The sequence below is a fragment of the Metarhizium robertsii genome (genome assembly GCF_000187425.2).
Source record: "Metarhizium robertsii ARSEF 23 chromosome Unknown MAA_Scf_5, whole genome shotgun sequence".
In the NCBI taxonomy this organism is placed as follows: domain Eukaryota; kingdom Fungi; phylum Ascomycota; class Sordariomycetes; order Hypocreales; family Clavicipitaceae; genus Metarhizium; species Metarhizium robertsii.
The window spans coordinates 2,362,949-2,384,140 of record NW_011942193.1 but is presented as its reverse complement, the minus strand read 5'-3'; the positions used below and the strand labels follow the sequence as shown (position 1 = coordinate 2,384,140).

Sequence of the window (21,192 nt, the reverse complement as noted above, 5' to 3'; positions counted from 1 at the left end):
GGTCTTTCCGCCCCACAAGTTCTAATTCGAATGATCAATGTTCGCTTAACCCTAATGTCGACGTGCATTTATGCCATCACAGTGACTTTGGCCATAAGCCAATTCGGACGACAGGCACCGAGATTTGGGTGAGATCCAGGCTTTCCTGTTGGACTGACACCCAAAGGGGACCCTGGAACATGGCCAGGGATGATCATGATGCACAAGGCAGCTTGTTTCCCGCGATGGCTGTCCAAGGTTCCGTGGCGTTAACCGTTTTGCTGTCGAGGCCATCCTGTAAGTGAGACCCGTGCAGCTCACGAACCAGCTCCAGCATACTCACCACGCCGTAACAATGCAGGTCTTATTGATCTCGACGCCTCATTTGCATTACCGACCAGAAGACAAGGGCTTTACTAAGCACATGCGGTTCCAAAGGTGCTTCCCGGTACCTGGTACCCATGTGTCCAAAAACTGTCACCCAGCTCGACTTACACGTAACCTTTCATTGTCATTCAAGCCAGCCATCCAGAAATGAATATAAATATGCCATGCTCTTCCTTCTCGCCATATGATATTCCCAATAATGGTGCCCTATACACTGCACAATCAGCTTTTCTCTTTGCTTCAAGCTTTACCTTGGACAAAACTTTCCGCTTGGCCCTTCGTCCTCAGTCAACCCTTCTCCATGGACCAAGACCCGGCCGCCTCAATGAGTGTCAATCTCAGTTCCGGGGACAGGTAATGCGTCTCTCATTTCTTATGAATAATTTTCATCAATGCTTATTGCTTGGCAGAACGCATACGTCCAACAACCCATCCAAGGGAGAGTCTCAACGACTCATGGAAGCCCGCCTCGGATCGTGGCTTAGCGACGTTGAAGCCCGGTCTGTTGTTATGATTGCTCGGCAGTCTAGCATACCAGCCTGCAAGTGTCAACAGGGTCAAAGCCGTAATAACAATAGCCCTTGAATTTTGCTCCACGGCCATGGCAAGACATGCGTCGGCCCAAAAGTAAGTTGAGTCTGTCGCTACTTGGCTACAGCTTCATTAGTTATGAAATAGCTTCGAATTCACTAGTGATGGACCAGACTAATTGATGGAAGGACATGTGTTGGATCTGGCTTACATGACCTTCCGATATTGTCAACAGGTTGTATTCTGGCCTATTTCCCGCGCATATTTCGCTAGATTCCCCATATGGATTTTAAACAGGCCGTGTACTCGTTCAGCACACCTGACGAAACTCCATGGCAGAATAGGCACACAGACACCAATTTGGGGTCAAGATGCTAACTACCTGCGGCTTGTATACTTAAGTTGGTTCTCAAAATATTTAGAGACGCGGTCATCACTGACGGCCTCGGCACCTAGAGGAAAGAGCACATAGAATTTACATTCAATGGTCGAGAAAATCGCACTCATGACCCTGCCTGCCAATTGTGCTTGCCTTTGGCCTTCGTGACAGTGGCTCCATCGCAGCCCAGGTATGCAAGACAAGTTTCTGTGCATACATATGTAGCCTTCTCACGTGGCGGTTGCTCCTCATAATATCATGTCACTTCACTTGATCTCTTGCCCTTTTGCTGGAAAAGTGTACCCTGGCGTATAATCTTGAGATGATCCGTAAACTTTATCCCTTTAGGCTTTTGGGTATAAGTTGCCTTTAGATGGCAATTTTCCAAATATTGCCGAATTATCAAGACTAGTAATGACTCAATCTTCACAGTCGCCTTCTGACCGACTCGAGCATGTACCGAATCATTGACTAGGTACATCACGGCCTGTTTCGCAAATCTTCCCAAAGAATCCACCAGCAGGAAACGCCTCCTGGATTTCATGAATTTAATTCAAGTTCGTACCCCGAAAATGCCGACAGTAGAGTTTCTAATAGAGGTGAGGCTTCCACGCCGACGAAGGGGTGAGCCATCCCTTGAATTTTGTTAATGTCCATAACTCGGCCGAGATTTTACCACCACGCTGCACACCACCCTCCCAGTGAATCGACGTCCCGCTCAAATAAGAAGGAATCGCAGAAAAATCAAAATTACTTCTCTGACTGGATTGGGGTTTGTTCGAGGACCAAATGCTATATTAGTTCTGGTCACTCACAAAGACGCTTCTCAAGTTCAGAAATGGCTCTTCCCGCCTGTGGCGCGGTGAGATGCAGGCCCAACGTTCGGGCAGAGCCGAGCCAGAAGATGGCCATTCGCCTCCACGAAGCCACCTTGATCAGAATGATACAGTTCTTTTACCATACTCCAAGTGTTTGAGTGAGTTTGACGGTGAGAGTGTGAAAGAAAGGTGAATACGGTGGCTATACAAGAGCCTGTGTGTAATAATAACAAGCACCGATTGGAATCGATTGCAAAGACCTAGCTAGAATGTAATGTGGGATAAATGAAAAAAAAAAAAAAAAAAGACGTAGGCGATGCCTGCCCTAATTATATGCGAGACGAGTTGCTCGTGGCAGATCCCAACAGTAAAGCAGAACATTCCTCTTGAAGCACATCACAGCAGCACAGTCAGCCTGGGAGCTATTATTATATGGCGAGAAACATGGTTCCTTTTTGGTGCGGGGGTTGAGGCAATCAATCGAAGGGTTCATAAGCGATCCTGCGGGTTCAAACGTCGCGACTAGTAGGCTGTTTCTGTGCCATCGCCAGATACGTATTGGCCAGAGCAATTCTCGCTTTCTTGCCCCATACGAGCAACATGGCAGGAATAAGCAAAATGACAAAACAAAGTATCGCCACCAAAATGTGCATGTTCCTTAGGCCCATTCCACTGATCCAAGGTGTAAGTGTGAAGAGAACAACCACAGAGAGCACGTTGCGTGAGAAGACGATGCCAACCATGGCATTGCCAATGATCTGCGTCGCAGTTAGCCTGGTTGTTTTACGTGGTAGCTGAGCTGCTGCTGTAATCAAGACAGCCACTTACATCGTGATAACAGTCCATAGCATAAGACAGCGCAACACTTCCCGTAACTCCCAAATTGAAGCCCAAGATGCCGAAACCCACTGCGATCAATGGCCAGGGAGTTCCCTGTGAGGAAAATACGTTAGCCTTTTATTTTCACAGCTCAACGGCTCCGGTTTTTTGTTCTCTCTCTCTCTCTTTGGGCCACTTACATATGCTATGCCCAATCCAACCATAAGAAGACTCGAAGGCATGAGGATAGCCGAGGGCAACGCCAGCCACAGCCGCATTTCTGGCTCGTAAACTCCATGATTCCTCTTAGACAGCCATATAATAGACTTATCGTTCAGATATCCGCCAACAAAAATGCCAGGAAATGTCCCTATAAACGGCGCAAGGCTCATAAGACCAATGCCCGAGGGGGTGAAGTTGTATGGCGGCTCCAGCAGATACGTTGCCTGGACAGACGTAACAATAGCAAACATAGCAAGGGTTACAGCATATGTTAGAGCCGTATAGGCTATAGCTGGAAAAGTGAACAATAGCCTAAAGGGCTGTAATATATCGCCATAGATGGAGCCGTCTGTTTTGGTAAATAGCGCCAGGCGTTTACTTATAGGCTTCATGGGGATTGCGGCATCCAGGACGACGTTTGATTTTGTCCGTTCCACTAGCTTGCCAACATCCTTTTGAGAAGAGGAGGACTGCATCTCCTGTGGCGTGGTCTCTGGCCCGTACTGCCCGGGCTGTCCATCAAGAGTGGCAGGGTTTGGTGGCTGAGCATGTCCCTCTATGGCGGGTAAGTACTTGGACTCCTCGAAGAAGAGGAGGATGAACACCAAGCCTACGCCGAGCAGAATCGTACACCACCACCATATCCATCTCCAACCCTGGCTTTGAACCACATATCCTGCGGCCACAGGGCCGAGGAATGCCCCAGCGGCGACGATAAACAGATAGCAGCCGTTCATGACAGCGTGGTGGTGAATGAAGAAAAGGTCGGCAATAGTAATCTGTACAATGGATTCACTAATAGCGCCCCCAAGCCCGGCAAATAAGTTGCTGACCCAAAGGTCTGCCCTGGTTTGCGTCCGGGCGGCCCAGATACTGGCAGCGACTTGGATTGAGGTGCTGAGAATATAAAACGGGCGCCGTCCATACTTTTGTACAAGAGGAACGAAGATAAAACACCCGACGGCCAAGCCAGAATAGTTGAAGGCTGTAGCAGCATTCAAATCGCCGATGGAGAAGCCTAGCTCTTCTTGATATGCCCCCCAGGCTGTGAATGAGATGTCGAGCAGAACAAAAGTCATGAGGACATAGAAGGACACGATGGTAAAATTGACCGCCTTCCTCCACGTGGACCAATTCAGAGGATCATTCGGATCAGAGGTTGGGATCGGATGCAGAATGACTCCCGTGCCAGACTCGCCCACTGCAGATTATTCTATTAGCGCTGTTGCATCCCACAGGAACACTCGAAGGATACTCAAGAGTGCATACATTCGTTAAGATTGACGGTTCCAGGGGCCCAGAATGGATCGTCCCGGCCGTGACCGGATTGATTCGTTCCATCTTGGAACTGACTCATCTTCGAGATGCTAGCCACGTGGTTCAGTAGTAAATAGACAGGCCAAAGAGATGAATTTGTGGGATGCCGGAGGAGAGAGGGGTCTCTGAAATGACAGAACTAGTAGTTGCTGGTTGTCGCTGCTGGTTGTCGCTTCTCTCCATGTCAGAGGCATCCGATCAACGGCGTGTGAGCTTCAAGATTGCATCGACTGTGTAGTTATATCTGCGTCTGGTGCTCCCTTCCTGGCACTCCACGTTTTGCCCTTGACGACAAAGCTTGGGGTATTTCCACTATCTTTCCCCATCCACGGCTTCCCCTTTTCGGAAGTCGGAAATCTGGGAACCGCACCAATAAACCCAGGTGAAATTAGTTCGTTACATTATCGCCTTTTGGGGGGGAGATATACGCCTTTTGGGGAGTGAGGGGACCCCGGCCCCTGGACGCCAGCCATTATCTTGCGAAAGATTGGTTATCTCTGAACATGGCTGTATCTTGACGGATAGCCTTGTAGCTACCCACCGTTTACGATGCTGTCCAGCATTACCGAAGCGAGTAAAGTGGCGCCCTTGGTATGATGAGTATATTGGATGGCGGTGCGGGGCCAAAGAAGTTATTCGTCGCCGCTCTGCCGTGCCCAGGTTCGCCAAGGTAAGTAACCTGGGGAAGTCCGCAGTGATCTACATGGATCTGTGTTGAAGATTCGTGGTCCTCGGAATGCTTCATGCTCCTCTTCCGGACCCACCCCACCTCTACCGATGGCGACGCCGTTTGAAATGAGGACTCGTGAGGAATATTCGATTTGGGGCCCAGTATCATGATGAGCAACCAAATTGAGCGTAAAATACTCCCTGAGAACAGGGTTGATGTTGTCGAATATGATATGAGACTTCCCAAGGTAAATACAGCGGTGGATTCTGAGATTGAAACAAGGGTCCAGGGCCATGTACGTAATGTCCAACGTTTGACTCAAACACCACCCCAGGCCTTTCCTACACAGCACGCTTGACAAATTCTGCACACGTTCAGCGATACATCTAGTGCAGGCAGATGTTCTTGTTGTAGGGTTGTAAAAATTTGGGAACTCTTGGTGCTTTGCCATGGCAGAGTTGGTCTCGACGGCGACGCAGGCATTGCCGTCTAGGAGCCCTCGATAGAGGAAGAAGGCGCGCTCCTCATGCTGTGATGATATCAACTGCGAGTGACCCTTGAGAATTACGGGACCGCTGTGTACCGGCTGGATGGAAGCAGCGATGCCCTGAACGCCGAGACGCCTGGCGTCATCCTGGCTTGCAAGCTCCAGTTGCTCTATGCGATGTGTGTCATATGGCTCCTTCGCAGCAGCAATGACGGCGATGACACTGGTAATGGCAACCTGCCCGGTTCCATTTACGGCGCAGTGCATTCCAGCGCTGATCGCATTCTTACAATGATGCGTAGCGTTTCAGGGGGGCCAAATTGGCGGGACAGGGCTCTTTTTGCCGTTGTATTTAATGCCGTGGGGGTAGGTCAGGGTGGCAGTGCAGCCGTCGACCATGCCGTCGAACACATTCGTATGCAAAGGCAGGCGATTTCGAAGCATGCCAGCAACGGTGCATGGAAATGACCACCTCCGCACTCTGTTCCAGTGCGTTAATGCCACGGTTGGATGGTATAAACCAATAGGTGTCAATGCGGAATATGATTCTCATCGGCCAGCGGCGCAGCTCAATGGCCTCCCGGGATATCCAGCCGAGATATCAAGAATTTGAAAGCTTCACCAAAGGCCGCTTGTTCTGTCCTATTGTAGCAACATTTGCCATGGACGACCACACGATGGCGTCGACGACGGTCCCTGCCAACAGGCCTGTTGGGTTCCCGATTCCATCCATGGATATGAACTCTGTACACCCTGCTTTCATCTTGAATATAAGCACCATTTTTGAAACCAGCGTGTCGCACCAGATAGATTGTAACTCTTGTGATTCAATGTAAATGGGTCGCTGATTCAAGTCGCCCAGCACACTATCGAGTGCTAAGACGCCCGTGAAGAATTGAAGCCATTCAAAACTTAAAGTCCAGGGCAGGGTGGATGCAGGTTCTTGCTAGAGTCCTCGGCGATTGCATGGCGAATTTATTTTGAAGAGGTGCAGCCCGCCAAGTTGAGATTTTGCGCAGCAACGTCTGTTATGTATCCCTTCGACTGCCTTGAGGCCCAAGGAAAGTTGGAAACCAACCGGAGGGCTGCGAGAAAACTGGTACCTAAAACTTGAATCGATGTTAATTCAGAGGTCCAGAACTTGTAAGATGGAGCTCAGCGGCTGATACCCAAGAACTGCTTTGCAAGCCAATATCCCACGTCAACGGGTTGCGGATGGAGAATTCTGCATTCCGCACAGCAGAACCTCATGGATCCAATACTGGATAAGGACATTGACTGCTTGATTCGACAATATATTGGCGGTATCCTCTAGCAGTGGCCAATAAGTGCTACAGGTGAACCGGGAAGTTACCAGGACCCTTGTAACCCCGCATCTCTCGGACTCTCCACGCACATGAAATCCATGGTTCGTCGATCATTCTTGCATTTGGGGTTTCAATGTCGGTGGTTGACAACGTCACCTGAAGTAAAGTCGGCATGCTTGTCAGCCATGTATCCGTTAGGCCGATTGGAACATTCAACATGTTGAACCAGAGTGTGGCAGACGGTGTGATGTGCTAGTAGAAGAACTATTGGAACTGGCAAGGCTGGTGGTAACCGGAAAGGCGATTCCAGTTCTTTCCGGGCCAGAAAACTTGTTCTTGCTGAAAAGAGACAAAGCCGCAAGTTGGAACACAGCAATCAATTGCTGTATGCTGCCTTGAGCGTGAGAGACTCCAGAAAATGGCTAGGCTAATGCTGATCCTTGCCGAAATTCCACGAACATCCATCGACTGGTCTGTTTCACCGAGATAGTTGAGCAGGCAGTCTTTCGTCTTGCCAGCCTGTACTCCCATATCATCACATATAAAATGTCTTTGAGCGAACCCTATCGCAGGAATTTGCCTGCTCAACCGCTTGACACCCTCGTGCCCTTTCTTCTTGTCCTATGTCGGAAAAGGCACCTGCGAATATGACTGTCCCTGACGAAAGCCTCTCCATCTACCCCTGGGAAGCCAGGGCGATCAAGAAGCGTCAACAGCGTAACGAGGCTATTCCAGAGGAATGGAGGCTCCGTCAAAATCTCCTGGGTAGCCTCAAAACACCGTTGGAGAGATCCAAAAATAATCTCATGGAGCTCAATTTGGTCCGCCAATCTGGAATTTTGACCGACAAGGAGCTGCAGATTACAGAGTCAAGCGATGTCACTAATATGTTGGAAGCACTCGCATCTGGCCAATTAACTGCGGAAGAGGTGACAGTCTCCTTTTGTAAACGGGCTGCAGTGGCTCATCAGCTTGTAAGTAGGAGCCTCTCAATCGCAGCACGGAGTTATTTCTACCGTTTCGTAGCCAAGGGTTAGTAACACGAGCAGACGAACTGCCTCACCGAGATCTTCTTTGATCGAGCGTTAGAACGAGCTCGGTACCTAGACAGGCAAAAGGGAAAAGGGCAACTGGTTGGCCCCCTCCACGGTCTTCCTATAAGCCTCAAGGATTCGTTCCAGATTGCTGGTGTAGCGTCGACACTGGGCCTTACGGCCTATCTGGACCATAGAGCCGAGTCTAATTCGGCACTTGTTGATATCCTACTTGCCCTCGGAGCAGTGCTGTATTGCAAAACCAATGTACCTCAGACGATGATGGTACGTCGGCTAGCAAAACCCCAAGTCATTTTGGTGTTTCCCCGTCTGATCTGTTGCTTCACAGACTCCAGATTCACACAACTTTGTCTTTGGCAGAACGCTTAATCCTTGGAATACTAGTCTCAGTGCTGGAGGGTCCAGCGGAGGCGAGGGTGCTCTAATTGCCATGCGCGGCGCTCCCATCGGTGTTGGAACTGATATCGCGGGTATGTGACGCTAGACCAACCAACCATTCCCCCGAGGACGATATTCCCTGGGCTCTTCTGAAATGGAATGTCTATAAATAATATGTCTGACGAGGTTCTCATGACAGGGTCCATTAGAGTTCCTGCACTCTGCTGTGGAACGTACGGGTTTCGTCCGACGGCTTCTCGAATTCCATACGGTGGACAGCACGGATGCGCAGACGAAGGGCTGGCGCAAATTCTACCCTGCGCTGGGCCTCTCGCAAATGATATGAAGGCTCTCAGTCTTTTCGTTAAAGCCGTGCTACAGGCAAACCCCGCATCATATGATGCTTCCGCGCTGGATGTCAACTGGAGAGATGTTCAAGGACAATTCGGGCGCAAGTTGCGATTCGGACTGCTTCCTGAAGATCCAACGTATCCTTTGCACCCTCCAGTGCGGAGAACAGTTGCGGAGGCTTCGCGTCTGCTCCAGGCAAGCGGGCACGAAGTGGTCGAGCTACAGTCCCAAGAGTGTCGCATCTCTGAAGCGCTACAGGTAGCCTTTGCCCTGTTTGCGTTGGACGAAACCGCCGATGGAATTGTGAAAGCTGCAGGCGAGCCACCGATTCCCTCCCGCATCAGAATTGGCCAAGAGATGGGTAAAGCTCCACAGGAGTTCGTCTCAGATTTGCGCAACCTTTCAGAGCTCAAGCAGCTATCCGGATTGAACCTTAAAAGACAAGAATTGATTAGTGACTGGTGCAGACTATGGCAAAAGTATGAAATTGATGCAGTCATTGGGCCGGGGGGTCGCACCACGGCGATTGAGCATGACGAGTTCACGCTGCCACCCTACACAGTGCTCATGAATGTTCTGGACGTGAGTTGTCTTTTTTCTGTTGCTGGTGTATTTGTTGTTGCCGACAGCAAACTCATCCGGTCCATGACCTTGCTAACTAGCATCGTGGTACAGTGTCCCGCGTGTATCATCCCATTTGGGCGAGTCACGGCATCAGATGCTGCGGAAAGACTAGGCCTGCAGCCAGGCCAGGTTGTTCCATCCTGTGAGTTTTGTCGTCAACCTTGGGATTTCTTGACTCTGACGGTGTGTGCCAACAAAAGATAACCCTCTGGACCTGGAAGGTATTCCGTGTTGCGTCCAGGTCTTTACCTCGAAAATGACGGACGAGAAGTGCCTGTACATTTCCGAAGTCGTGGACAAGTGTCTGCAAGCGAAGGAGAGCTTTGTCGTTGCAAGAGACGCAGATGAGTGAGCGAGATGGTGCAGGTTGGAGGACTCGAAAGATGCTTTAGGTGTGAAGTTGTAGATTGCAGATTCTGTCGCAAGATATAAGGGGTCCGGTACCAACACACAAAAGTCAATATTGACTTTATGTATGTGGCGTGGCCACGCCCATTTTTCGACTTGTGTCTCCACAAAGTATCGACCAGACTCCGTACCCCATACCTGGACACTTGCCAAGTCAAGTCTCTCATGACGGTCCCACCAACCACCCCTTGTCCATAATTCGGATCTGTAGTTCATTTGACCAGACATTTGGCACCAGACGGCCTCTTCAACGTCTGCTTGTCAAAGGACACTTGAAATATGTAGTAGTACATATGTAAGTACATGCGTGCTTTAGTTGGCGTCGGCCGCCAACACGGGGTCTTCCTCCGCAACACGTTTCACCTCGTGTCTAAGCCTCAACGCCCCAACATCAGCATCCCAAGGTTGGCGCCGTTGCCTTCATTCGCCGTCCTCCAGAAACGTATTCCAGATCGTCCTGTGCTCCAATGTTGGGTGAACCAGACCTCCCTCGATCCTGCGATCGCTGCCACTTCCTCAAGGAGCGCTGCGAGCGACCCGTACCGTCAGAGACATGCCCGTGCCGTCGTTGCAGCCGCCTCCATCTCGACTGTCGAAGCAATCGGCCTCACAAACGAGCTGGTCGCCCACCACGGCCGCATAGTTTAAAGAAGCCGTCTCAGTCTTGGCTTCAGAGCAGGACCTTGGCCAAGACAGAACAAAGGACAAGCAATACAACAACTTCAACGGTCGATTCCGCAACCCGCAGCGGTCTCCGTAGCCTGTGCTCCGCCGGTTCGAGCATTTCCCAGGAGGAACTGTGGCACGTCAACAACCTTCTCACCAGCGATTGCTATCTGGAGGAATTTGTTATAGGCCCCAGCTTCTGTCACAGGCACCGAGACACGCTTGTGTCCCAGTATGACACGTCTCGATCTACAGTAGAAGATGCCTACATAGCCCTGGCCATGATCTGGGGCTTACGCGACCCTTCCACATCGCCCGACTATCCCTCGCTGAATACGTGCTACAAGAGAGCCTCTTCTGCCATTTTGACTCTGCGCTCTCTGGATGTCAGGATAGAGCACCATGTCCAGCCATGCTTAGTCCTTGGCGTCTCGCTGGTAACATTTGCTCTGAAGCTTGGTGGTACGCATGTGCTCCCTCTATGCAGCCATATTCTAAGCCTGGTCAAACCCTACTATGAGGCCGGGAAGCGACTAGTCGATCCCGATCTGCTGATAGTCATCTCTTTGAATGAGATGGCAGAGTGCTTGTTCTGCGCAAGGACGCCAACCCTGCTCGTCGAGCTGCCCCCAGACCAAGCAGAATCGTACGTCAACCGGTACATCGGATTGAGCGCAAACATTTTGCCCTACCTGTTCCATATCTGCAAAATCTCTGCGGAGATGGCGCATGGAGACCCAGTGGATAAAGACAAGACCTTGAGCCACCTTGAGGAAGAGATCAGGAGGTGGCAGCCTTCAATACAAGACAGTCGGATGAGCGAGTTTACGCCCACAGAGGTTTCGCACATGGTCTGCCAGGCCAGTACCATGCAGACTGCCGCGTTGCTCATAATTCACCGGTTGCGTTATCCGTACGGCACCGAGGATTTGGCAGCGTCTGCAATGGCATCCAGCATTCTGTCACAGAATCAGATGACGCAGAAGATTACAGGACGTGCTCCCCGGTGCGTGGATCTACCTCTAATCGTGGCTTGTACAGAAATCCCGGATGAGTTGGAAAGGAAAAGATACCTACGGACTCTGTCACCGATTGCAATATTTTCTCCCCTCTTTCAAAAACGTGTTGAGTCAATGTTGGCGTTGATCTGGGAGGCGAGGACGAGCAGTACTACCCTCTACTGGTGCGACCTGGCAGCTAGCCTGTCGTGATATATCCTCTTTAAAGCCCTGATAGTGGATTTTTTTGAGCCGAGAAAGATCTACATGAGAGCCACCATCACTTTCCATATCACGAGTGTGGTCTTTGTGTGATCAGCCCGGCGGATTCTTTTCCCTAACGAGCCGGCAAGTTGCGAAGCAGTTGTATCAACAGTCCCATGCTGTCACCGCTCCACTTGACGTATACAAAGCTGAAGCGCCTCTTTGGCGAGTCCTACACAGGTCGTCAGATTCTGATCCTCCGTCTCGTCAAGAGATGGTTCGAGAAAAGGATGGCTGTGGGGGGCAGCATTTGCATCGATGCTTGGCGTAGCAAGCAGCTGTCGTAGAATGTGGTATCCGTTGGGATTATTAGAGGAGCGCATCTGTGTCTCTCCTCAAAGCAGCAATCCATCCACGGAATTCATGCCCACAAGAGGTCTTGTACGCACTACACGTAACACGGGCATTCTCTTTTCAGAGTTTGCCCGCTCACTGACACAGACACCCGATGAGGCATGGCGACGAGATCCCGGACAAGTATGTCATGGAGTTCGAACTATAGGCATTTATTCCAACCACAAAATCGATAACAAGGTGGAATTTGCTGCAAAACTGCCTTAGTACATGGCCGTCAGATTTACAGCAGCAATTCTGTTTTCAAGTTCCATTAGAAATTCAGGCTTCGAGTTCAACATCACGAGGGCCACTCGGCAACAACCACAAGTCATGAAACGCTGAAATTCACAACACATTTCTAAATCAATGAGATCTCAGTACTGGCGAGCCGAAAGTTTTGTGGAATCACCTTGTAAGAGAAAAAGTCTGGCAATTGGCAGCTCGTGTAACTGCCAGCCAGTCGTTCACCTGCAACCAGCCGGCAGCCAGTTCCCACTACTCTTCAGCGTTTGTCTTTTTAATGTTTCTGCAGAGAGATTCAACCAGAGCTTCTCACAGAGGCCGGCATTGCATAAACTGCTCAGTGATGAATCACACTGCACAATACTTACTGCTCGCACTTGTCTCATGGAACGTACCGCCCCTTCTGCTCTCGCGCGCCCTCTCCTTGCACCAGTCCGCGTCTCCTCTGCTCAGCCCTTACAAGTTGACGCTTAGGATAATGCAAAACCAACCAGTTAATAGGGGTGCCAAATCTCCATATCCAATGGGATCATACTTCTATGTCTGTGGCGGCGACAAATTTGAAGGATGTTGCTCTACAGATCCATGCTTGCTGCCCGACTGTCCTCGCGGTCCACTAAAACGAGATGACAACGAAAATCTTCCAGTTGAATCATCAACTTCATCGAACAAGGGCTCTTCAAATAGCGGCTCTCCAAAAACCGAGACCCCTGAGCCCGACGAGCCTAAGGAAACAACCAAAGCCTCCCCATCACCGAGCGAAACAAAAACCGACTCCGGAATCACGCACACAATCCCAAATTCGTCTATAGTTACCATCACAAAGCACACAGTCGTCTTTTCTGAAGCACCACCGTCATCCACGACGTCGATCCCGGAAACAAGCAATGGCACGGCACCGGGAACCACCTGCTCTGACTGCAACGAGCCCGGCCAGACGTCGAACTCCGATGAAGACGCCAGTAATGAAGTGGGGGTGACTCCAGGCGCTATTGCCGGAATAGCGGCTGGCGGTGCGATTATTCTGGCTCTTGTGGTGATAATCTGGGTGGTGGCAAGACGGAGGAAACGGGAGCGACAAAGCTCGGGTGTAAGTGATGAGGATACGACTGGAGGCTCGCGAGTCGACGGGTACGAAAAGGTGACACCACACACAACCGGCACGGGGGGAGTTGGCGATCCATTTGCTCCTTTTGGAGGTAAGTTGTATTTTGCATCCCATCAAGAGGGCAGGATAGGCATTTGGCTGACCAGACAGGGCGAACCGATCAACCTCACGGCCCGGATCCTCCACACAGCGAGGCTTTTGAAATGGACGGCACGGGCATTGCCCCCGTCGAATTGCCCGCCACAAGCATCTGGGAGGCTCCAGGTCCTACGGCATCGCCGTTGGATGTTGTGAGCCCCGTCACTCCGGCCAATACTGACCCTAGAGCCACACTCGCCTCGGGCTCCTCCCAGGGCTGCGTGCAATATGTGAATCAGTGGAATCAGTACAGGTCAATGGCCGAAGCTGACGAGCGCGGAGTGTAAAAGCCAGGTGGGGGCCTGTGGGAGAGTTGGTGGTCTGGGCCGTATGGCATTGTTGGTTTACTCGACCGAATACGTATAGCACAGAACGGGACATGCAGGGGAAAGCAAACAATAATAAAGACCAATTTGATACCCCACGAATCTGCAAAGCATTCGTATGGCTTGACTCTACTTGACCCGATCTGACGCCAAATCGGGCTCTGTACCGTGTGTCAAGTTGGATGCTGGCTTACACCGGGAATAACACGAAATTAGCAATGGCCAGGGTTCTGATTAAGAATCCAGCGACTTGTACCAATTCGGTCGGTGCCAGCCAACAGTGGCACAATTTAAGATCGCCACCACACGATTCTATTTGTCAGCCACCAGCTTCAGATGCAACTACTAGTCTGGTAAGGCACTAGTTACTACTCCATCCCGGCTAGAACGCAACCAGACATTACTTCCGTGAAATCTCCAACGGAAAATATATGCTTCAATTGTCAACATGTCGATCCGGCGCCAGTCGTGCGACAGCTGCTTCGCCTCCCGCCGAAAATGTGACCTCACATACCCAATCTGCATTCGCTGTGAGCGCAACAACAAGAGCTGCCAGTACAAGTATCCACCGCAGCTGCCCAAGGAGCGCATCGCCGTCGACGCTACTGCCACAATACCTGCTACTCAATCCACCGGACAAGTGAAGCGGAAATTCAGCCATGTCGATGCTTCATCGCGGCACACGACAGGCCCCGTGGCCCCGACGCCCAGCAGTCCGCGATGGACGGGCCACCTGGGCACGCTCCCGCCGATAGCAGCCTCAAAGTCGTGGAACTGGGTGCTCGACCAGATCCGCAGCTGTCCGCAAAACTTTGCAGAGCGCGCAGAAACAATCTTCATCCACAAGGGCCTCTACACCGACAACAAGCCCCCGCCGCCGCTCCGCGCAGCCTTTGGCATCTGCGCCGGCGCCCTGTCGGCGAACCAGGTCAGCCACCAGACGCTCTTCCGCGTCCTGGACTCCGAGGTCGTCGCCCTCATCAGGTCGTCTCTGGCGGGCTCCCTGCAAGAGGAGCTGCACAAGCTGCAGGCCGTGGTGCTGTATCAAATCATCCGCCTCTTCTACGGCCGGGTTGGCGAGCGCGTGCTCGCCGAACGCCAGGAGTACTTTGTCCGCTCCTACGCCCTCAAGCTGCTGCACTTGTCTGACAGGGAGCTACGCAGTGGCCCTCGCACATGGGCGGCGTGGATCCTCGCCGAAAGCATCCGGCGGACAGTCTACATTGCGTTCAAGCTGTACACGTCGTACGCCATGTCGAGGTACGGCCAGTGCTCGGAGATGCAGGCCATGAACATGCTGCCTATTTCTACCAACTCGCGACTGTGGTACTCGAGTGAAGAGCGTGGGTTTCAGCATCCGGACCGAGACGAGGTCATGACGTACAAGGACTTTGCCGACTTCTATGCAAGGACGCTGAGGAGAGTGCATGAGCCGTTTGAGAGATTAATTATTGTGGGGTGCAAACGACGCATAGAGCAGGTTGATGGGATTGTTTGTCCGCGGAGCAGAGCGGAGGAGGTTGTTTGAAGACGGGAAGTCTGGCTTTTCGTTCTGGTGAGCTGTTTGTGGGATCGGCGTTGGGGAGAGAGCATAATTTCGGCGATGAGTATTTGCATGGGAGCAAACATACAATACATATACATATTTCAGCTAGACTCTGTCATCAGCCGAGCGAGGATTCCATTCTTTATCGTACTTGAGCCGTAGTAGAAACACCGAGGTTGAATTTTCTTGTTTGGTTTTGAATCTTGACACCCACCAATCTCCGGCGGTGCCGACTGATTCGTTTTGAGAACAAGGCAGGTACGTCAGTGCGCTTCAATGTTAAGATACCCAGATTTGCCAGACACCACTCTGCAGTTTGACCAAGTAACATTGAGGTTAATATACTTTAGGCGGCAGCATGCGGGCCAGAGTGGACTGCGGTCAGAAGTGGAGCCTGCGGTCAAAGGTGGATCATTTCAAGTGATGTCCCCACCAGCATCTACCAACTCCAACATGGAAGAGGGTTGGCAGGCAAACGAGGCTCGGGAATACACGTCAGTGGCATCAGAGCAAAGGCTTGGTAAGCTACTGAACAGAAAACGGGTGGGAAATGGACCGTGTATTAGAACTTGGGATCTTTCCCATGTATAACTCAACCTATCGTTCAGACTATTTAATGATCCAACCACTTCTCTACCCTCAAAAAAGTCTCTCCATCAGCAAGCTCCTACTATCATCCAGCACTTGACTCCATTCTATAACGTTTCTCAACCGACCTCTCACCGCATCCCGTCACAACCTACAGAAAACATGGGAGTCGACTTCACTGTATTTAAAGGCTCCAAGACCGGGGAAATCGTCGAAGCCACCGGCCACCGAGACCCAGGTCCCACCGAAGTCATTGTCAAAATCTCACACTGCGGTGTCTGCGGCACCGACGAACACTTTCTCCACGCGGACCAAGGCCTCGGCCATGAGGGAGTTGGAGTCATTACAGAGCTTGGCTCTGCCGTACATGAAGTGTCCAACTTCAAAGTCGGCGATCGCGTGGGCATGGGGTGGTTCCACAAGTTCTGCGGGAACTGCAGACCGTGCCTTACTGGTAAAGCGTCCCCAAGACAACAAAAGTTCGGGGGAAATCGACATGATACTGAATTCTCGCACCACAGGCTTCTCGAATAACTGCGCATCTGCCAAGAGTTTCGGCTCCAACAACCTGGACCAAGGCTGCTTCGGCTCCTTTGTTGCGTGGGACGTTTCCGCCCTGTTCAAGATCCCCGACGCAATCGCCTTTGAGGATGCCGGTCCCTTGATGTGCGGCGGCGCAACCGTCTTCAGTCCCCTGCACACGTCTGGTGCAAAGCCGGGAGACCGAGTTGGTATCATTGGCATCGGCGGTCTCGGCCATTTGGCCATCCAGTTTGCTTCCAAGATGGGCATGGAGGCCGTCGTCTTCTCCAGCTCAGCATCCAAGAAGGAGGAGGCGTTGGAATTCGGCGCCTCGGAGTTTTACACCGCAGCCGATTTGGCCAAGCCGGAGAATATCGAAAGGGTCGACATTCTGCTGATTACTTCCAGCGTGATGCCGGACCTGTCCACGTGAGTACCGCAGTGTCGTCCATGTGCTGCCGCCATCTTCCGACGTTGGGCTAACCAGTGTAGATATTATCCCGTCCTGGCCAAGGGGGCACAAATTTACCCCCTAACTGTCAGCTTTGAGCCTTTGCAAATCACACCCGTAACCTTAATCAGTACTGGTATCCGGATTATCGGATCTGCCGTGGCCAGTGCCGGCACACAGCAGGCCATGTTGGCGTTTGCGGCCAAGAAGGGAATCAAGCCACAGATTGAAAAGTTTCCTCTGACCAAGGACGGCGTTGTCGATGCGATGACGAGGTTGAAAGAGGGCAAGATGCGATATCGGGGCGTGTTGGTGGCGCCGCAGTAATTTTGATGCCCAATTTGGAGATTTTTTTCCCATCTCAATAGCTGGTCATAGAAAGGGTTATTGCGTGAGAACGATTAGCAAAACTGCATCGACTGTAGGGCATGCAATCAGAGAGTTGACTTACCCTGGCCCGAGTGTCTGCTTGTCTATTCCATCACCAACAAACATACATACCATTCCACCACGTGGTGACCAATGTATTCAATTCGTCAAATTTATTGGGTATTCTACATCAACGTACCCATCTCCCAAGTCCCATCTTCTCCTTTGTCTGTTGCGAAAACACAAATCTTGACCCAGCGCCAGAAATGCCAAATGTAACACCCAGATACCTCTCTTTTTTTTTCTCGTTAGCAAAAAATCAACCCAAATACAATCCTGTTCCAAAATCAATCCCGTAGCACCACTCATCCTTGAGCTTTCCCGATCACATCATCGGTTTTGTAGTTTGGAGATTTCATCGAGCAAATCTTGCAGGTCCTCGTCCTTGATCTTGTCGGCGAGCGACGGGATAAGGGTCTTGGCTTCGTCGGCATTTTCGCAGCACAATGATCCTACACGGTGTCAGCAATCACACACCAGGCATGAAGAAGCAGCAACCGCGTACCCAGCTGCGCCCTCTCAAACTTGGCCAGGTCCTTATGTGCGCTCAACAGACGTTCGACAGCTTCCACGTTTTCCTTTTGCGTAAACCGGGCGAAATGATCCAGATAGTTGAGCGTCTGGTTTAGCATCCTGGGTAACCAGTTAGCGCCTCATTCATAGTCCCATCCGGCCTTGGTGTCGTGAAGCGTACTCGGTCTCGTTGACGTTCTTGCGATCATTTCGACGCTTAGCAACCAGCGCGTTCAGAACAAGCGCTGCTTCTGACAGAGTCAAGGTGTCGACGTTTTGGAATTCTCCTAGGTTCAAAGTCGCTGAAGCTTCTTCGTTGCCTGGAGGGGGGGGCTTTGGGCGTGAAGTTCGCTGGTTTGACATTGTCGGTCGTCCTTGGGACGATGAGGTGGTCTCGCGTCGACGACGATTGATTCGTGACGGTTCGCCGACAGAGGCAGAGGCGCAGGCTCGAGACGTCGGCGCGAGGGACAGTATCGTATGCGACAGGTGGGTTGCGGTCGGAGCTCGTGGGGATGCTGCGCGACGGAGGGAAACAAGACAAAAAAAAAAGAATGGGATGGAGAGCGCTTCTGACACTGGTCAATGAGGCTGGCTGACCACGCGACGATTGGATGATGGGGGTGCGTGCATGTGTGCTTGTGTGGGCGGCTACGGAGTACACATGCAACCAAATGGTCGAGGGGTCCAGGTGTCAATCAATTGACTCCAGCAAGTGCTTGGTCTGCGCAGTGAGAACAGATGGTAATTTGGCGGGGCTGCTGCCTATGTCAGTCCTGACTTTAGCGGTGCTCGTGTGGCTGCTGGTTGCCTTTGCAGCGACCTCGGGACTCAAACTTCACTTGACCGGACATGACACGTCAACGCCACAGTCGACATGGAGCTGCTCACTCATCATCTGGGGCCCAAGCGACGCACACTCACTTGCACATAGGTGACACTCAACCCCATGAGTGACGCGTGATGCAAAGACAACCGACCTTTACTATCATTCAGTCTTTGCTAATCCGGGCGACAATATTCAATCGCGTACGCCGTCACGAGCACTATCCATCGCCGCTTACTCATCAACACCGAGGTTCATGCTTGCGCCTCAGCGGATGAGCCTCACACTGGCCCAGAAACAAGACATTGACAATTTGATGGCTCTCAATAGCCGCCCGACACAATGTACGCCCAGTCTACACTCTCATCTTGGAGCATTTCTGACCGCGTGCTAGGACTGTCTTTGCCCTCATCATCATCAACAAGGCCGGTGGCTTAGTCTATAACAAGACCTTCCACGACAGCGGTCTGCACAAGATTAGCACAAACGATTACCTGGTCCTGGCCGGTACTTTCCACGGGTGCGTCTCCCACCTCCGATGTTTGCCAATGCCCTTGGTCCTCCCCCTTATAAAGAGTCTCCTGAGGGTTTCGCTGCTCACATACACAGTGTCCACGCCATCACCGCCAGACTCAACCCCATTAAGCCCATCACCCCCCATCCCAGCACCAACGGCGTGGCAATCCGCCCAGAGCCCTCTTCGGGCCTGGAGGTGCTGGAAACAGAAAACTTTCGATTGCAGTGCTTCAACACCATGACGGGGACCAAGTTCCTCTTATTTACGGATTCCACGCAGGCGAATGTGGATGTTACGATTAGGAGGATATACGACTTGTATTCGGACTATGTTATGAAGAATCCGTTTTATTCCTTGGAGATGCCTATCCGGTGTGATATTTTTGATCGGAAATTACTGTCATATATTAGAGAGATTAATAATCGGTAATAGAGGTCCGTCAGGAAATAATTTGTTCCCGTCCCCTCCATTGCCACGATTGCATAACCCTGCACTGCTACATGTAGGCGTCGCCAAAATCCAGTCCTAAATTCATCTCTAAGACTCTAGTTCTAGTGTACAGCTTCGACGAGAAGCCACTCCGCACAGGTTTGCCTGCGTCGTACCGTATGCGGTGCTCCCTTACGACGTGTCCATCTTGTCACCGCCGTCCTTTTTGTCTCCGCTTCCAGATGGACCAGACTCATCCTCCTCCTTGACACTCTCAAGTGATGCCTTTTTGGCAGCTTCCTCCTCCTCGCGGGCTATCTTTTCTTGCCTGGCCTTCTCCTCCTCCATACTCATTCGCAAAGCAAGGGCAAGTTCGGGTTCCATGGCAGGGTCAAATCCAAATTCAAACTCCTCGTTGCCTCCGCCCATACCGCCGCCGCCGCCGCCGCCAGATCCTGAAGCACCCTCGCCAAGTAATATTGGGGTGGCCACAAGTTGGTCGCTCAGAAGCTTGCTACTAGGTGGAATGACAACGAAGTGCGAACCCTCGCTGCCCTTGACCTCATCGTTGAAAATCTGCAGCTTCTTCTGCGTGCCGTCGTCGTCGAGATCGCCAAACAGGATGAAATCTACCGAAATGTTGCCCTTTTTCATCTTTTTGGCCAACTGTGTCAGCTCCTTATCGCTCTCTTCGATTGGGGAGCAAATAAAGACTATTATTCGCTGTCGCTGGGATCGGTTTTGTCGGTGCTTCAGAGCAAGCTATTAATTGCTTAGCTGTGTAAACGTGCAAATAACGACGATGATTGTATACAAACCGTAGCAACTTGGATGCCAGTCTTGAGATGAGACGAGCCGCCAATCTTCTTCTTTGTCCGATGCAGACCCTCCAATATCTTGCCTTGCTCGGTAGTGAGAGTGACGAGCACTTCGGGACCCTTGCCTCCCATGCTCATCAGGCCAACTGAAGACTCAGGGTTACCCTGAGTAATAGTCTGGAAAAGGACATTGACGGCGTCAACTTGTGAATCGAATCTCGTGGGCTGGTAGTCTCCGTTTCTGCTGCTCTCGCTGTTGTCTACGACAACCATCACCGCCTCGAGAACCATCTTGGTGCTGCACCGGAGCCTGGAGCTAATTCGTATTGTATGGCGACCGTGCAAATGATGTTGAAAAGGAGAGAGGTGTTCAGCTCCTTGGTGGCGAGTATAGAGTCACACGGGTAATGATGAGGAGGAAGTACTAGTAGAAGCAAGGCTACAGGAACAAGCTCCACGAGGTCGTGGCTCATCCTAGAGGCGTAAGGCGGTTCAGCCTGCTGGCAAGTACTGGTACCTCAGGTGTCAGCATGTGGAGCGCTATTTTCAGGTACTTCGACCCCTAGTTCATGAAATGGCGACGTCCTCACCCATGTGCTGACATAATGCAGAGACACACACCCACGTTTGTTTACTTCCACACCACTGACCAGTCACAGCGCGCCATAGCCAAGCAGCAACACCTCACCTCAAGCCAATGATCTCGCAATCTGCACGAAAATACAAACCTCGACATCATTCA

The 21,192-nt window shown here is 51.4% G+C and overlaps 8 protein-coding genes across 8 annotated transcripts; 4 read left to right on the top strand and 4 right to left on the bottom strand.

Annotated features, from left to right (window-relative positions):
- Positions 1–2,603: 2,603 nt before the first annotated feature.
- Positions 2,604–4,492, bottom strand: MAA_03936 (Major facilitator superfamily domain protein; the record flags this gene model as incomplete). Its single annotated transcript, XM_007821934.1, has 4 exons — positions 2,604–2,852; positions 2,923–3,027; positions 3,114–4,336; positions 4,405–4,492. The coding sequence occupies 4 exons, from the start codon at positions 4,490–4,492 to the stop codon at positions 2,604–2,606; spliced, it is 1,665 nt and encodes a 554-aa protein (XP_007820125.1).
- A 592-nt stretch (positions 4,493–5,084) lies between these two features.
- MAA_11243 (cellobiose dehydrogenase) lies at positions 5,085–5,876 on the bottom strand (the record flags this gene model as incomplete). Its single annotated transcript, XM_011413223.1, has 1 exon — positions 5,085–5,876. The coding sequence occupies one exon, from the start codon at positions 5,874–5,876 to the stop codon at positions 5,085–5,087; it is 792 nt and encodes a 263-aa protein (XP_011411525.1).
- A 1,687-nt stretch (positions 5,877–7,563) lies between these two features.
- MAA_03937 (Amidase) lies at positions 7,564–13,772 on the top strand (the record flags this gene model as incomplete). Its single annotated transcript, XM_007821935.2, has 7 exons — positions 7,564–7,890; positions 7,966–8,235; positions 8,300–8,441; positions 8,549–9,282; positions 10,128–11,404; positions 12,741–13,438; positions 13,498–13,772. The coding sequence occupies 7 exons, from the start codon at positions 7,564–7,566 to the stop codon at positions 13,770–13,772; spliced, it is 3,723 nt and encodes a 1,240-aa protein (XP_007820126.2).
- Positions 13,773–14,259: 487 nt separating this feature from the next.
- MAA_03938 (Zn(2)-C6 fungal-type DNA-binding domain protein) lies at positions 14,260–15,339 on the top strand (the record flags this gene model as incomplete). The annotated part of the gene is made up of 1 exon (XM_007821936.1): positions 14,260–15,339. The coding sequence occupies one exon, from the start codon at positions 14,260–14,262 to the stop codon at positions 15,337–15,339; it is 1,080 nt and encodes a 359-aa protein (XP_007820127.1).
- Positions 15,340–16,107: 768 nt separating this feature from the next.
- On the top strand, positions 16,108–17,245 carry MAA_03939 (Alcohol dehydrogenase superfamily, zinc-type; the record flags this gene model as incomplete). The annotated part of the gene is made up of 3 exons (XM_007821937.2): positions 16,108–16,399; positions 16,467–16,896; positions 16,960–17,245. The coding sequence occupies 3 exons, from the start codon at positions 16,108–16,110 to the stop codon at positions 17,243–17,245; spliced, it is 1,008 nt and encodes a 335-aa protein (XP_007820128.2).
- A 432-nt stretch (positions 17,246–17,677) lies between these two features.
- MAA_03940 (polymerase (RNA) II (DNA directed) polypeptide D) lies at positions 17,678–18,223 on the bottom strand (the record flags this gene model as incomplete). The annotated part of the gene is made up of 3 exons (XM_007821938.1): positions 17,678–17,799; positions 17,853–17,980; positions 18,042–18,223. The coding sequence occupies 3 exons, from the start codon at positions 18,221–18,223 to the stop codon at positions 17,678–17,680; spliced, it is 432 nt and encodes a 143-aa protein (XP_007820129.1).
- Positions 18,224–19,028: 805 nt separating this feature from the next.
- Positions 19,029–19,444, top strand: MAA_11242 (uncharacterized protein; the record flags this gene model as incomplete). Its single annotated transcript, XM_011413222.1, has 2 exons — positions 19,029–19,039; positions 19,081–19,444. The coding sequence occupies 2 exons, from the start codon at positions 19,029–19,031 to the stop codon at positions 19,442–19,444; spliced, it is 375 nt and encodes a 124-aa protein (XP_011411524.1).
- A 380-nt stretch (positions 19,445–19,824) lies between these two features.
- On the bottom strand, positions 19,825–20,741 carry MAA_03941 (von Willebrand factor, type A; the record flags this gene model as incomplete). The annotated part of the gene is made up of 2 exons (XM_007821939.1): positions 19,825–20,394; positions 20,451–20,741. The coding sequence occupies 2 exons, from the start codon at positions 20,739–20,741 to the stop codon at positions 19,825–19,827; spliced, it is 861 nt and encodes a 286-aa protein (XP_007820130.1).
- Between the last annotated feature and the right edge of the window lie 451 nt (positions 20,742–21,192).